This window comes from Echinops telfairi, unplaced genomic scaffold, assembly GCF_000313985.2.
Source record: "Echinops telfairi isolate 266 unplaced genomic scaffold, ASM31398v2 ScPeMD7_7457;HRSCAF=8495, whole genome shotgun sequence".
NCBI lineage: Eukaryota > Metazoa > Chordata > Mammalia > Afrosoricida > Tenrecidae > Echinops > Echinops telfairi.
The window spans coordinates 21,311,947-21,327,600 of NW_022111357.1; the positions used below are offsets into that span (position 1 = coordinate 21,311,947).

General features: G+C 53.1%; 1 protein-coding gene across 1 annotated transcript in view; it reads left to right on the forward strand.

Moving 5' to 3' along the window:
• Window positions 1–15,654, forward strand: part of HMGCL (3-hydroxy-3-methylglutaryl-CoA lyase) — an 18,799-nt gene that overhangs the window by 906 nt on the left and 2,239 nt on the right. The window contains exons 2-7 of the mRNA XM_004705108.2: window positions 5,126–5,209; window positions 5,912–6,019; window positions 6,774–6,869; window positions 7,683–7,831; window positions 12,382–12,445; window positions 14,290–14,478. Coding sequence (XP_004705165.1) covers window positions 5,126–5,209; window positions 5,912–6,019; window positions 6,774–6,869; window positions 7,683–7,831; window positions 12,382–12,445; window positions 14,290–14,478 — 690 coding nt within the window. The remainder of the gene's footprint in view (window positions 1–5,125; window positions 5,210–5,911; window positions 6,020–6,773; window positions 6,870–7,682; window positions 7,832–12,381; window positions 12,446–14,289; window positions 14,479–15,654) is intronic.

Genomic DNA, 15,654 nt, shown 5'->3' on the forward strand with positions numbered 1-15,654 from the left:
CCCTGGATTCCCTGGATTTTCAGCTCCTATCTGTACCAGTGTACCTCCTCTGGTCTAGCCAGACTTGCAAGGTCGAATTCGAGTCATGGTAGTGGGAGTGGGGAGGAAGCATTTAGGAACTAGGGGAAAGTTGTATTTCTCATCGTTGTTACATCGCACCCTGATTGGCTCATCTCCTCCCCGAGACCCCTCTGCAAGGGGATCTCCAGTGCGAGGGACATCGTTTTTTTTTATCTCCTAAACCTCGGGTTTTAGAATTGGGTCACGTTACATTATTCTCAGGGTTTGTTAGGGAGCTTGAAGTGCAGGAATTTCAAAGGCTGTGAGATTCAGTCGGACCTCATGGCCCCCAGTCCCCCAAAGCGACTATTCAATAAAGTGTTTTGATCGCAAAAAAAAAGAGAAGAAAGCGGTGGAGGTAAAGCATCTGGCCTTGTTCTGGCTGGGAGCGGTCCACGGATGGGGCTATTGTGACCGTGGGTAGAAAGGAGAGCTGTATGTAGTGCCCTCTTCTCAGGAAACCACCTCAATACCATGATTAGCCCACCTAGCTCCACTCAGTAAATGAAGACAGGGCGGGAGTGGTTCGCCGCTAGAATTCTTGCCTTCCATGTGGAAGGCAAGGATGGCGAGATGTGTCTGACGTACTTTGGCCATGTCAGGAGAGACCAGTCCCTGGAAAAGGACATCCTGCGTGGTACAGTAGAGGGACAATGAAAAAGAGGAGGGCCCTCAAGGAGACGACCTGATAGAGCGACTGCAACAATGGCCTCAAGCAGAGGAACAGTGTGAGGATGTGCAGGACCAGACAGTGTTTCATTCTTCTGTTCATACCGTTGCTGTGCATCAAAACCGACCCAGTGGCACCAGACAGCAGCACATGGCAGTCTCAGGTGTGATTCACCACCAGTGCACCACTTTCCATCATCTGTCAGGAGGCTGGTGTTCTCCATGACCCAGTGTCAGCAGGCTGACCGCCTACGATCGGAGGAAGAAAGGCCTGGCAATCTGCATCTGAAAACATCAGTCCATGGAAATCCTGGGGATCACAGTGATCCCTAGTGGTGGTTGTGCACAAGTCTCCAAGAGTCGGCCGGTGATTCAGGGCTACTAACAGCAACAAAGTGAAAATGGTCATCCCACTTGAAGAGTTAAGATAATCAAGTGAGATGGTGGTGGCTATTGTACTTTGAAGACAATGGTGTAATGAAATGGATGGTGATAGGTCTTCCAGGAGGTCATTACATAACTGATAGGAGAACCAGGCGTGAGTTCAAGCCCTAGCTCCATCGCTTGCTAGCTGTGATTTTGAGTAATCTTGTTTGAGGCCCTGTTCCTTGCATTGAACTAGGAAATGATAGTCTCTACAGTAAGATGGTGGTCAGGAATAAATGAGGTACTGATGGCTGCAGTTAGTGCCGGGCTTTAGTCCCTATGAACCGTGATTGGTGAGTAGGAGCCCTGGGTCAGAGTGGTTGCACATGAGGCTGCTAACCTCAGGGTTAGCCTTTCGCAACCACCAGCCACTTTGGGGGGGAGAATAATGAGACTTTCTACTCCCGTAAAAGAGTTACAAACTTGGAAAGCCACAGGGACACGTCCCTCTGCCCTACAGGGTTACTGTGAGTCAGACTCGGTGGCAGTGAGTTTGGTTTTGAGAGCTGTCAGCGATGTTGGTAACACCATAGCACAGAAGACTGGCATGAGACCTGTGTGGTTAGAAGGGAGCATTTCTGAGCAAAGTTTTACAGAGGGAAGGAACTGGGGTGGTTTATAGAGCAAAAGATTTGGGGGAAGACTAGGGAGCTGGAAGCTCGCAAAGAGGCAGCATGGCCCAGGAGTCAGGAGCGTCCAGAGCCACACTGCCAAGTTCAGATTCTGGCTCAGGGCCTTGCTAGCACCTGTGACCTTAGGAAAGCCATTTAATACTACAAAGTAGAAGTCACATTACACTAGGGATCACAGTAGTTCTTATCTAATAAATTTGTCAAGAGGTTGATATGGGTTAATTTGTAAAAGGCTTATATGAATACCTGGTATCTAATAAATGTGAGTCAACATCTTTCTGTTATTTTGTGATGGGCTGTTCCTGGAAAGGAAGTGAAATGAACTCTAATAAAAAGAACTTGGAGCCGGCTTTTCTCTTTCTTAGTTCCATTCCACAGACATTTACTTAGCTCCTATGGGGCCCAGAGCCTTGGAGACATGGCAATAAATAAAGCAACATCCCTGACCTCATGAAGCTTACATTCCCCTGAAATAATTCTAGGGTCATGCACCAGCAATCCTCGATCCTCCTTAGCAAATGAAGGCCAGGGATTGCAGCCTTCAGTACGGGTTACAACTCAGTGTAAAGAAAACCACAATCCTCACACCTGGACCCATAGGATAAACAGGAAAGATGGGATGTGTGAAGGTTTCATCGTGCTTGCATCCATCATCAATGCTCATGGAAGCAGTAGTGGAGATCCAACGAAGGAGAAAGGACCTGGACTGCCAAAAGAACAAACAAATCTGTCTTGAAAGAAGTACAGCCACAATGCTCCTAAGGCAAGCATGGTGCAGTTTCCTCTCACGGACTCTGGACATGCAGGAGAAACCAGTCTCTGGAGAGAAGGCCATCCTACTTGGTAAAGTAGAGGGGCAGGAAAAGAGGGTTCCCTCAACCAGATGGATTAGCACAGTGACTGCAACAGTGGGCTCGGCCATGAGAGCAATTGTGAGGACGGTGTGGCACTGGACACTGTGCCGTGCATTGTAGAGCGCTGTGAGTCATCACTGGTTTGCCGGCACCCAACAAACCATGTACCCAGCAGAGGCTGGGCATTTCCTGTTGGCAGGAGATTCACGTTGCCTGGACCTTCCCAGTTAACCTGGTAACTTCATGAAATCCAGTGACTTCACCTTAGACTAGAGCAGGGGTCCTCAAACTGCGGCCCGCGGAGGACATTTATCTGGACCGCCAGGTGTTTTTGCCCCGTTTTTTTACTTCAAAATAGGATATGTGCAATGTGCATAGGAATTTGATCATATTTATTTTATTTTTTGTTTTTTTTTTAAACATTTTATTAGGGGCTCATACAACTGTTATCACAATCCATACACACATCAATTGTGTAAAGCGCATTTGTACATCATTCTCAAAACATTTTCTCTCCACTTAAACCCCTGACATTAGGTCCTCATTTTTCCCCTCCCTCCCCGCTCCCCCCTCCCACATGAGCCCTTGATAGTTTATAAATTGGTATTTTGTCATATCTTGCCCTGTCCGACGTCTCCCTTCACCCACTTTTCGGTTGTCTGTCCCCCAGGGAGGAGGTCACATATAGTTCCTTGTAATCAGTTCCCTCTTTCCTACCCACTCTCCCTCTACCCTCCCTGTTTCACCACTCACACCACTGGTCCTGTAGGGCTCATCCGCCCTGGATTCCCTGGATTTTCAGTTCCTATCTGTACCAGTGTACCTCCTCTGGTCTAGCCAGACTTGCAAGGCCGAATTCGAGTCATGGTAGTGGGAGCGGGGAGGAAACATATAGAAACTAGAGGAAAGTTGTATTTCTCATCGTTGTTACATCGCACCCTGACTGGCTCGTCTCCTCCCCGAGACCCCTCTGCAAGGGGATCTCCAGTGGCCCATATTGTTTTTAAACTATAGTCCGGCCCTCCAACAGGTCTGAGGGACAGTGAACTGGCCCCCTGTTTAAAAAATTTGAGGAGCCCTGGTCTAGAGAGTTGTTTACTGGCTAAAACCAAGGCCCGTTCAAGTGAGCTGTTCAAGTTCCAACTGATTGATTAAAAAGCAACCCCGCTGTCATCAATTCAGTTCCATCTTAGGGAGCCCCTAGTGTGTCAGAGTAGAACTGTACCCCGAGGGTTTCCAATGACTGATTTTTCCAAACTGAATCCCCGGCCTTTCTTCTGAGGTCTCCCAGTGGCCTTGAACAGCCAACACTTCCATTAGCACCAGGCAGGTTAGCCGATTCACCGCCAGACTGTAGCCCTCCTTCTGCGCTGCAGGTGTTGAGAGTTTGGGGTCCTTAGCAGAGTGCTGTGTTCCTCTGCCCTTGCCTCATTGCGGCTTCATCCAACTAAATCGCTAAGATGAATTTGAAGAGTTCAGGTGTTAAGAAAGGCAGTGCAAAGGGGGACAGAAGGCTCGTGTTACTCGGTGGGAGGAGAGGGAGATTTGGAGCAGATGAGGCAGCTTTTTTTCTTTAACCAGCTTCTGGTCATCTTGTTATCAACCGGCCAAAGTTTATAACCTAGCCGTCTCCCCCACACAGGAAGTTCAGGATGAACACACAGGCCCGATAAATGCCCTCCTCTGGGGCAGCTAGGCCTCTTATGCTTGTTGTATTTGTGGTTTCAATCGTTTTTGCATGATGCCTACTTTGTAGGGCGCTCAGGGCCAAACACAGGGATACTTTGGAAATTGAGACAGACGAGGTTCCTGCTAGAGCCCGCTTGCTACCAGAGGAGTCACTGAGTGGGCAATATACGCAGTGCTCAGACGGAAATGGGTGTAGTCCCAAATAAGGCAGGGAATGATCCAGCAGGGGCTGCTTCACCTGGGTGAGCAGAGGAGGCTTCTGGGATGGACAGGTAAGAGGCAGCCAGACAAGAAGAGCCAAGCGAAGAGCATACGGAGGCCCTGGTGGAGGAGGGGCAGCCAGTCGGGCTGAGCATGGTGGCCCCCCAGGAGGAGGGGAGGCGTCAGTAGGAGCAAGTGATGAGGTCAGCAAGGCTGGCAGAGACTAAATCCTGCTGAGCCTTCCAGGCCATGGTGACTGAGGGGAGGGTAGGAGTCAGGTGTGTCCCAGGGGAAGCAGCAGAATGCACGAGGGGGGGGTTCTTACTGAAATGGGAAGGATGGAGTCAGCCAGGGACAGCTGACTGTCCTCCAGCAGTGGATCATAGAAGTGTGTGTCCACTTCCAGGTACAGCTGAACTGAGAACATGACTCCCTGGTTCATCCCTGTTTCTAGAGCAGTGGTTCTCAAGCTGGGGAGAAATAGCACTTCTTATCTCAGTGGGAGGGAAAATGAAGCCAGTTTGGGGGGTTGCCCTCCCTGAGAAGTATGACAACCTCTTCTTGTTCCTTCTTGTTTCCTCTTGTCCCCCGAAGGTGAGCACCTCCACTCTGGGCGCTCTGCCAAAGCAGGTGAAGATTGTGGAAGTTGGTCCGCGGGATGGATTACAGAATGAAAAGGTAAAGATGGGAGGAGCCCATCTGAGGGCCCGCGTGGGTGCAACAGGGCCCACCAGAGCTACTCAAACATCCACGCTGCTTTGGAAGAACAGGGGGCAGGGAGGCCCCCTGGCAGATGACCAAAGATGGCCACACAGCAAGTGCGTTGCCCCAGGTCCCTCTCTAGGCCCAGCATGTGAGGAGGCCGTGGAACCAGCCCTCAGCACACAGGGAGGTGGTGGTAGATTTGAAAATGAGTCCCTAGGGTCTGGGGGAGGGGGAGGAAGAGCCCACAGGCTGAGCGTGTGAAGATAGGTCCAGGTGGGTTGAGAGACAGAAAAGGGGAAGGTTTGATACTGTGGGGTGCCGGTCCACAGCTTGTTGGTCCTGGTTTGCTAATGGTGGGCCATACATGAGCACACGGTGAAGGCCAAGGCTCTGTGGCAGGAATATATGGTGCCCATGTAAATGAGAACGCCTTTTAGGTGAGAGCCACCTCACTACAAAATTCGATCGGCAGTACTCAAAGACCAACTTCGTGCTGCGCGATTGGCAGGACTTACATGAGACTGGTGGTCCTGTTCAGAAGCCGAGGGCTAGTGAGGCGCTTGCTCTCGCGAAAGCACAGTCACGTGGTGTCCGGGCTGGGAGTGGCCATCCTGAGGCCATCTTCCCCCAGCTTTGCTGACCGCCTTTGTTTGGATTTTTCTTCCTCTGTTATAGAACATTGTCCCTACACCAGTGAAAATCAAACTGATCGACATGCTTTCTGAAGCAGGACTCCCTGTCATAGAAGCTACCAGCTTTGTGTCTCCCAAGTGGGTTCCCCAGGTGAGCCCCAGTCCACAATGCAAAGTGTTTCTCAGGGGGAAGGGATAGCGAGTTTGCATTTGCCTTAAAAGTGACCAGGCTCCGGGCACAGAGTCTGACTTGAGGCCTAGACTCAAACTTGGCTCTGCAAGACCCGGGAGCCGTCAGTGCCCTTCCCAGAGTGGAAACAGCCTTCTCCCTCTCCTGGCTCTGAACGTCGAGCGTCGGTGTAGCTGCTGCTGCATTCTGCATGGGAAGGGGGGCTGAGGACTCCTGCCCAGAGAAGCTCAAGTAGGGAGGAAAGATCCAGCTGATGAACTAATGTGGGTGCTAGTGGGAAGATTCCTGTAAGCGGTTTTTGCATTTTTATACATGGCAGTACTAGCTGAACTCCACCCCCCCCAAAAAAATAAAGTAGCACTTTATTAAAAAGTAATATTTGTTGGGTTTGGGGGTCTGTCTTTACTCCCAAGTAAAGCCCTCCCTTGTGTGCATGTGGATGGACATACATAAACGGCGGTGACGATTGCTCTTCCTGCTGTCATTGCCTGTGTGACCTGTGGAGAAACTGGGGGGTGGGGTGGGTGGGCATCACCAACATTGAGGGGGTCCCTCTGGCCCCAGGGCAGGGAAACAAACAGTAACAGCCCGGGGAGGCAGCTCTGCAGAGGGAGCCGGTCATTCCATGAGAGCAGTTGGTGGCACAGAGGTTTTCTCCACCCAAGCTCTCTGACGTCCTTGGTAATGACTCAGCAGTGTCTCTCTTGGCTCCCAGATGGCTGACCATGCCGAAGTCTTGAAGGGCATCCAGAGATTTCCTGGCATCAGCTACCCAGTCCTGACCCCAAACCTCAGAGGCTTTCAGACAGCGGTAAGTGGACTGCCTGGCGGGGGAAGGGCTGCTGGGATGTGCTTGATTGCGTTTGGGTCCTGGCTCTGGGCCTCTGTTGCCTGCCCTGAGATGTCTGTCTGAACAGTTGTCTTCGGGGATAGAGCACCATGAGGTAGACTCTGGTACTTCCTGTTCTGTGGTCAAAACAAGTTGCTTCAACCTTTCGGAGTTTGTAAAATAGGACTGATACTTGCACTACCGTTGTGAGGAGTTCAGCAAGTGGTCTTATTGCCATCAAGTCCGTTCTGACGCACAGCAGTCCCACGGGGCAGAGAGCTGCCCCTCTGCGTTGCCCGGACCGTAAGTCTTTACGGGAACAGAAAGCCTCGTCTTCCTCCCAGAGCGGCTGGTGGTTTCAAACTGCCGACCTTGCGATTAGCAGCCCCACTCACCCCCCCCCCCCCAGAAGGTGGAATGCACGCACACTGCTTAGCAAGACCCTGGGGTCCCGTGAATGCTTCATCAGCGTTAGCTTTCGTTTTCAGTAGCCACTTCCTCTTTCGGGAGCGGTAACCACGTTCTCAACAAGAATTCCAAGAGTCCCTGCTGCATCCTCTCGCTTTCGCTGCTGGGAATGCTGCCTCTGCAGGTCGGAAAAGGCTTCTTTCAAGAGCGGTTGTCCGGTGGTGACGGCGGTGGTGGTTGTCTTGGGAGAAAGGCGGAGGTCTTTCCTTTTCGCTGCACTACCATTTACATACCGTGGCTCTTACCTAAAGGCACAGGGGGTGCTGCCCGGCTGTGCCAGTGTCTGATGAGGCAAACGCTGAGAGGCCTTCCCCTGGCTGTTGGCAGGTTGCTTCTGGAGCCCGGGAAGTGTCCATCTTTGGAGCGGCCTCCGAGCTCTTCACTAAGAAGAACATCAACTGCTCCATCGAAGAGAGTTTTCAGCACTTCGACAGTATCTTAAAGGCCGCTCAGGCAGACAGCATTCGCGTGCGGGGGTGAGTCAGACCACTCTGAGACTGCACGTCTTCTCAAAACCCTTCTGAACGGGGCTGGGCTCTCACTCAAGTGGCTCTCCCGCATACACACTCTGTCCTGTGTTGGGGCAGCCCGAGCTCCACACCTAGATGCCTTTTTGTGTATGTGCTCAGAAAAAGGACTAGCTGTCTCTGAAGCCTGCGTTTCGGGCGCCCTCACTAGGGTGGGGTGTCAGAAGAACCTAGCAGGCAGGCAGGACAGGACGTGGGGCTTGTGAGATCAGTGTGGTCTCGGCTTCACCACCTCTCTTCCCTTGCTCCTGAGGGCTACCTTAGCCCTTTAAGCTTCCAATATCACTTCTTTGATAGCACAGCAGTCTAGTGAGAAAGAGGCTCCCTCCATTTTACAAATGATAAAACTGAGGCTCATCGAGGATGAATAACCCAAGACCACACAGCTTCCTTATTGTCCAAATCATAGTGAGTGATCATTCCGAAGTTCACATCTGATCACATCTCTCTGTGGTTCGAAATTTTCCCCCAGGTTCAGGCTTCTCCACGTGACTTGCAAGACCCTGTGAAATTCATCCCCAGCCACTCTGCAGCCCCATTGCTCACCGAACCCCACTGGCCACTGCTTGCCCTGCGCGCTGCCCCCCAGTGCAAGTCGCCTTCGTTTCAGTGTGGCACAAGCTGTCTTGCCTTTGGACCTTATCTTTGGACTCAGGCATTCTTCCTCCTCCTGTTCACCCTTCAGGTCCTTGGTGGATGCTGCTCCCCCCACAGCCTGTGGACGACCTCCACAATAGCTCTTAGCTGCCTGTTAAATCCCTTCTCGCTCCTAAGGGTTGCCTGTGCCTCTCTCGGGCCCTGGTGTGCTCCTTGGCCCATCAGTTCAGGGAAACTAAGACTGTGCACTGGGGAGCCAGGCAGATCCACTGCCCAAGCTGTGCAGTGTTCTCCGTAGCTCTCGTTTTGCTGCTCAGCAATGTTTGGAGGCTAAGTGGGAAAATTCAAGTGGAAAAGTACACTGACCTCTTAGAGTCAAAAATTACTTATCCAGCCAACTTCTTAATATGCTACCAATCCCTGAGAAAAGGGCATCGTGCTTGATAAAACAGAGGGTCCACAAAAAGGAGATGGATTGGCATTGTGGCTGCAACAGTGAGCTAAGGGCCTGGCAGTGTTCCATTCTGTTGAACATAAGGTCGCTGTGAGCCAGCTCAGGACCTAACAGCAACAAAGTATATGGAATACTTTGCTAGGCGTTGAAGGGCTTTAAGGGGGTGGAACAACAGGACGGGTGGAACTAGAAGCTGTCTGCATCTAACCTGCAATACTCCATGATCAGGGCTCAGCCCACCTTTCTACCCCCACCTCATATTCCCTGACGCTTGCTGTTGATGCCTCAGTAGTTCATTATTGGTTCTGTGTCTCGAACATCCCGAGCCCCTTTCCTTCTCAGGGCCTGTATACTTGCTCCTCCCAGCCTGGAGTGCACATCCTACAGCCCCATCATCGTGTCCTGGACCATCTAGCTACTGCAGCCTCTTCTGGTTGTTCCAGGTTTCACTCAGCAAAAGGCACTGGTGACCAGTAGGCTCCCAGAACTGATGAGTCCTAGCTGAGAAGTTTCAACAAACAGATGCAACGTTGGAAGTGCTCACTGGTCAATACCAAGGAATTCAAAACAGAGTTATCAGGCCACCTGACTGGAAGGAGGTCCATATTCATGCCCATTCCAAAGAAAGGCAGATTGCAGAAGTTATCAAACACTATTATTAATTTCACATGCTAGCATAATTTTGCTGAAGATGATTCAAAAATGGTTGCAGCCGTACATTGACAGAAAACTACCAGAAGTTCACAATGAAGCCTGGAGAGGACATGGAATAAGGGGTGTCATTGCTGATGTCAGATGGAACTTGGCTTAAAACAAAGAATACCAGAAAGATGTTTCCCTGTGTTTTATTGGCTAGGCAAAGGTGTTTGACTGTGTGGATCATAGTAAGTCATGGGTAACATTATGAAGACTGGGAATTCCAGAACACTTAACTCATGCCGGACCTGTACATGGCTTAGGAGGCATTTGATCAAAAAGAACAAGGGAATACTACCTGGTTTAAAACCCAAAAAGTGTTGCATTCTTTTATTTACCTTTACTTATTCCATCTATGGGTGAACAGATCATCTAAGAAACTGGGCTATATGAAGAAGGATGAAGGGAGACTCAACGTGCCGTGATATCCAGACAACAACACACCCTTGCTTGTTGACAGTGAGGAAGAATCGTAGCGCTTCCCGATGAAGGTAACTGACTAAAGTGTGGGTTGAACCTGAACACAGAGCAGATAGAAATCCTTACAAGTGGACCTGTAGACAGCATCATGGAGAATGGTGACGTTGAAGTTGTCAAGGGCTTCACTCTTGGATCAGCAGTCAGTGCCCATAGAGGCAGCTGTCGGCATCAGTAGGCTACATGGCGGGGATTGCAGCGAGTGAGATGAAACAATGTATGTGAATTGTTCAACGTACAACTGATGATCAGCGCTATATACCTTCACCCAATTCACAGTGAAAAGCTTGAGGGAAAAAGAAGATTCATATATTAGGCCTTGCCAAAGACCTCTTAAAGTGTGAAAAAGCCAAGGCGCTACTGTAATGACTGAGTCAATGACGTTGGCCCGTGTGTGACCTCCTCTGGCTATGTAAGGAGAAGGGGCATCCAACTCCACCCCAGACAGCGCTCGGACATACTGCCACTCTCGGGCTTTTGTTACCCGAGTCCGACGCCGGCTTCTTCTCTACCAGCACTTACTTCTCCATTGGGTTCGTGGATTCATTGTATATGCCCCACAGAACTCACCAATAAGGATAAAAGATTATGGCATTTATTGGGGAGGTGAAGAGATTACAAAACACTAAGGAAACCGTTTTTTCCAGTAGCGCTTTTTCTCAACCATGCTGCTTAGCATGTCTCTGTGGTTCTTGGCCTCTCAGCCACACGGTCCCTTAGCTTCTGCCTGTCACTCTGTCTCGTGGTCTTGACACCGTGTCTCTGCTCGCTCTGTCTCATGGTTCCAGGACCGGGGCTTCTGCCGCCTCTGCCAGCGTCCGGCAAGGATCTCACGTGTGCTCAGCTGGTGGCTCCTCGTCCTTGACGGTCGTGGATTTCCTGTTCCTGTGTCTGAGGCGGCTTACTCTTCTACCAGCAGAACGACAGAACTGGCACGCATAGAAGAACCATCCCCACGTGGTACCTTCATTTCACCACCTTGACCGAGCCGCACGGCCCAAGCCGTGGTAGCTTCAATTGCGCCATGCAGTGAGGAGGGAGGATGGAAAATGAACGGACACATTGGAATGGTGGTATGAGAGAAAATATTGAAAATGCCATGGGCTGCCAGAAGAGTGACCAAATCTCCCATGGAAGAAGTAGAGCTGAAATGCTCCTTAGACGTGAGGCCGGTGAGATTTCGTGTCACTTGCTTCAGACATGTCTTCAGGAAGGACCAAGACATCATGCATGAGAAGAAGGTCAACCAACAAAAGGAAGTCAGATGAATGCGGTGGAAGGACACAGTGAGGCCAGTAGGCGCCGAGAGAGTCATGACCGGGTGGTGCAGGACCGGCGACATTGTGTCCTGCTCTGTATAAGGTTGCAATGAGTTGGCACTAATCAAGGGCATCTTACAGCAAGAGCCGCGCCTGTCACATCTCCCTGTTTTCCTTGGAAGCACATCACGCTCCGAAATTCTCTCACATTCTTGATCGTCTCTCTCTCGGTTATCTTGGAACCCTGGTGGTGTAGTGGGCTACGCATTGGGCTGCTAACCACAAGGTCCATAGTTCAAAATCACCAGCTGCTCCGCAGGAGACAGACGAGGTTTCCTACTCTAGTGAAGGGCTGCAGTCTTGGAAACCCAAGCGGGCAGTTCGACTTGGTCCTGGAGGATCGCTGTGAGTCAGAATCGACTCGATGGCAGTGAGTTTGGGCTGTTGGTCATCTCTCTCTCTAGAAGGATTGAGACCTTGTCAGTGTGCCTACTGCGCTGTGCCCGGTTCCTGCCACATAGTGGGCAACTCTGTGTACGGACGAGTGAATGAGTGGAGCCTCTGACAGACAGCCCACTACACTGAGCTAAGTCTTTGGCCCTCGGCCTGGTCTAGCCTACTAGTGGCCCAACTCCTACCCAGCTCCACTTCCTGTCTTGAGTTTCCTCCAGTCTGGGCCCAGTGCTGTACCCCTGCTCAGTCCACCCTGGGCTCATGTTACCCTCTCTACTTTCTCCTTGGCTCGTCTTTGACTGTTACTGTGGATCCTTGGCTGGCTAAGCATCTTGCACTTCCTAAATGACTTCTGTTAGCCCTGCTCCCTTCTCTGCCATGACTCTACTGCCACCTCCTGGTGCTAAGCATCACCCCCTGCGTCTGGCCTCACCTCTGCATAGCCTTTCAGCTCCACTCTCCATTGTGCCCAGCATCAGGCAGACCAAACATCCCCCTGGTCTTGGTCCTGGTGGCCAGAGCGCTCAGGAGCGTTGACTGCAGTCCTCCCTGTCTTCCCACAGGTACGTCTCCTGCGTACTGGGATGCCCCTACGAAGGGAAGATCTCCCCCGCTAAAGTAGCTGAGGTGGGTTTCTGTCTGGGCTGCGGTTGGGGCTGACTGCCTGGCCCCGAGGATAGAGTCCTCTGGTGCCCTGCCTGGCGGCTCACTGTGTCCATCACGCATTACTCAGCTTTGTTACGCCCCCTTGTGGGCACTGCCCTGAGCTTGCTCCCTGGGAGCTGCCTCCAGGCCAGCTTGTGGTCTCTGAAGGCCATCCTCTCCCCAAGAGGCAAACCCCTTCCTGCTTCCGGCTTGTGGCCGCTCAGCAGGCAGGCTGGGTGCAGACCTCTGAGGAGGGCGTCCTGCCATTCCCAGTGGGCGACGCCACGCCCTGACCACCCTCACTGCCCTTGTAACAGGAACTGAGTCCACGCTGACTGTGGGAAACCCCAGAGTTGACGGCCCTGCCCACTCGCAGCCACCTGTGAACTGGGCAGTCCCCGCCCATTGCCCAGTCCAGGCAACTGAGGTGAAATGCCAGGACTCAGCCCACTTTTGTCCATCTCCAGAGCCCACTTGCTCTTCCCACAAGGACGGGAAAGGGAACCATGATACTCCTGTACCCCAGGTGCTGGCCACACAGTGCCCAGTCCTCGCTGTCCTAGCCCTACCAGGGGTCATCACTCTTTTCTGGAAGCCCAGAAAGCTTAAGTCCCTGGTACGAAGCCCTACAACTGTCAGCAGCAGAGCTGGCCGCGGCTCTGGGCCCGTTCGACTGAGCGGCCTGTGCTCCCTCCGGCCTCTGCTCCCTGTTGCCTCCTGACAGGATAGGCCGCCCACTCCTTATACTGCCTGAGTGGGAGTGTGCCAGGCCACTGCCCCCGCCTCCCTCTGCCATAGCCAGCAGCCGGGCCGAGGGCCGAGGGTGGGGCCCGCACCACTCCAGTCATGTGGTGATGTTGGGGGTGTGCAGATGGGACTTCTGAAGTGTAAGTAGTTTGGAACCTCTGTTAAAAATAGCTACCTCAGGGTAAAGGGGGTGGGGAGGGGGAAGCTATCGCATGATCGATGTATAACACCGCCCCCCCGCCCCCCCCCTCCCCCCGTGACAAACAACAGAAACATGGGTGAAGGGAGGCAGCGGACAGTGTAAGATATGAAAATAATAAAAATGTATAATCCATCAAGGGTTATGAGGGGAGGAGGCTGGGGGGGGAGGAGGTGATAAGGAGGGAAAAGGAAAGGTGGAAAAGGTAAGGTGTGGACAGGAGTCTCAAGGAGAAAGAAAATGTTTGAAAAGGGGGTGGCAGCGTATGTGCCAAGGTGCTGGACACGTGGATGTGTGGATTGTGATAAGGGCTGGGAGAGCCCAATAAAGTGATCTTTTAAACCCCCAGCTACCTAGCACCCCCACCCATGAAGCAGGCGGCCTTCCTCCCAAGGTTGTTGGTCCTGGGCTGGCACCAGTGCGCTGAGACCGAGGTCCAGTCTACAGGCTGGGTGCAGACTCACCCCTGCTGCTGGGGCAGAAGCCCTGGAAACCTGCTTGTGTACCAGGGGCGTCCAAGAAAACCCGGCGGAGCCCTTCAACACGGGTCCCGGGAATCAGCCAGCCCAGCAGCGTTGGTGTGCGTGGGCCTTCATGAAAGGAGCCATTTGCCTGGCTCCCGTCCCCTGGGCAGGACAGCGTGTGAAGGTCTGAGTCTGAGAGTGACAAGCAGTGAGGAGCTGCAGGGGTTGGCACCACGGGCCCTGTGCCAGGCGGTCCTGCCCCTTCCCGGCTCAGCCTTCCGCTGTGTGCTCAGTGGAAGGGGGTGGTACCAGAGTGTTTTCAAGGACAGGGGTGGGGACGGGACAGGAGCTGAGCACTTCAGACCCTAGACCCAGGACTCTGTCCCCGGGCCTCCACTGCCTGCTTGCCTCCCCAGGTCGCCAAGAAGCTGTACTCAATGGGCTGCTATGAGATCTCCCTGGGGGACACCATCGGGGTGGGTACCCCAGGGGCCATGAAGGACATGCTCTCTGCTGTCATGCAAGAGGTTCCTGTGGCTGCCCTGGCTGTCCACTGCCACGACACCTACGGACAGGCCCTGGCTAACACCTTGGTGGCCCTGCAGGTAACCAGTGTCCTGGGGGAAGTGGGGGACATGCACGCTCTCCCCAGGGCATGGGTGGGGGTGGGGGTGGGGAGCAGAATGGCTCAGCTTCATTTATCTTTTCAGCAAACACTTGGGCACAGTTGTGTGGCCCTGCCCTGAAAGTGCCCACATTGGTCTGCTGGGCCTGTGCATCATGACAAATGCCAGGAAGAGGACGGTCAGGGGGCTGGGGATGCCCTGAGAGGGCCCATCCCGGCGGGGAGATCAAGGGTCTGCCAGGAGAGCTGAGGAAGGAAGAGCCCTGTGAGCAGACTTCGGGTGTGGGAAGACGAGGTGGCTGCTCTAGGTGTGGCCTCACTAGGAAGATGAGGAAACAGGGAGTGCAAAGACCCTGAGGTGGTGGTGGGGTGCTTGCTGTGAGCAATGAACCGCAAGAAGGCATCGTTGAGGGAAGAGGGAAGAAGAAGGCCGCGATGACCCGTCAGGGGCCCTGGGAGGACTGGGGCTCTTTCTGTGAGCTGGGAGCTAACAGGCTGGCGCAGAGGAGGGAGGGAGGCGAGGATCTGCTGTTTCACTTTGAGAGGCTCCTTCTGGTCCCTGTGGGCAGCAGACTGGGAGGGTGGGTGGGAGCAGAGGTGGGTGTCATCTGGTGAAAGGAGTGGGGGAGCCTGCGGCAGGGCAATCAGCGGTTTGCTGGGCATTCCCGGGGCGCTGCAGCGCAGGCGCTGGCTCTCAGCATCTCGGTGTCAGGAGCATCTGGGCTGGGTGTAAGCATCTGGTACCTTCACACATAGCGGGTTGTGGAAGTGTGGCTGGGAAGCCCACTGAGGGGCGAGCTGCGAGGGAGGGCTCGGGGCGTTAAAGGTTGTGGGGATGGGGGAGGCTCCAGAGAGCCCACCTGCTGCTGATAGGTCCAATGAGGATGGAGATTATACCTTGGTATTTAGCTCTATGGAGGCAGCTCTGGGATCAAAAACAATTTTGGAGTGGTTCCACTTGGGACTGGGAGGTGGAGCAAAGCTGTGGAGGCTGCGGGGATACGGGTTCCAGGGAGAGCGGGGAGGGACGGGAGCCCGCCCAGCCTGCTGGTGCGAGGCGGTAACTGCTGTAGTGGGAGACAAGGGAAGCCTTGTCCTCAGGTAGGGAGCCGAGTGGGCCTCGGACAGGAGTGGAGGCACCGGCCTAGGCTGAGGG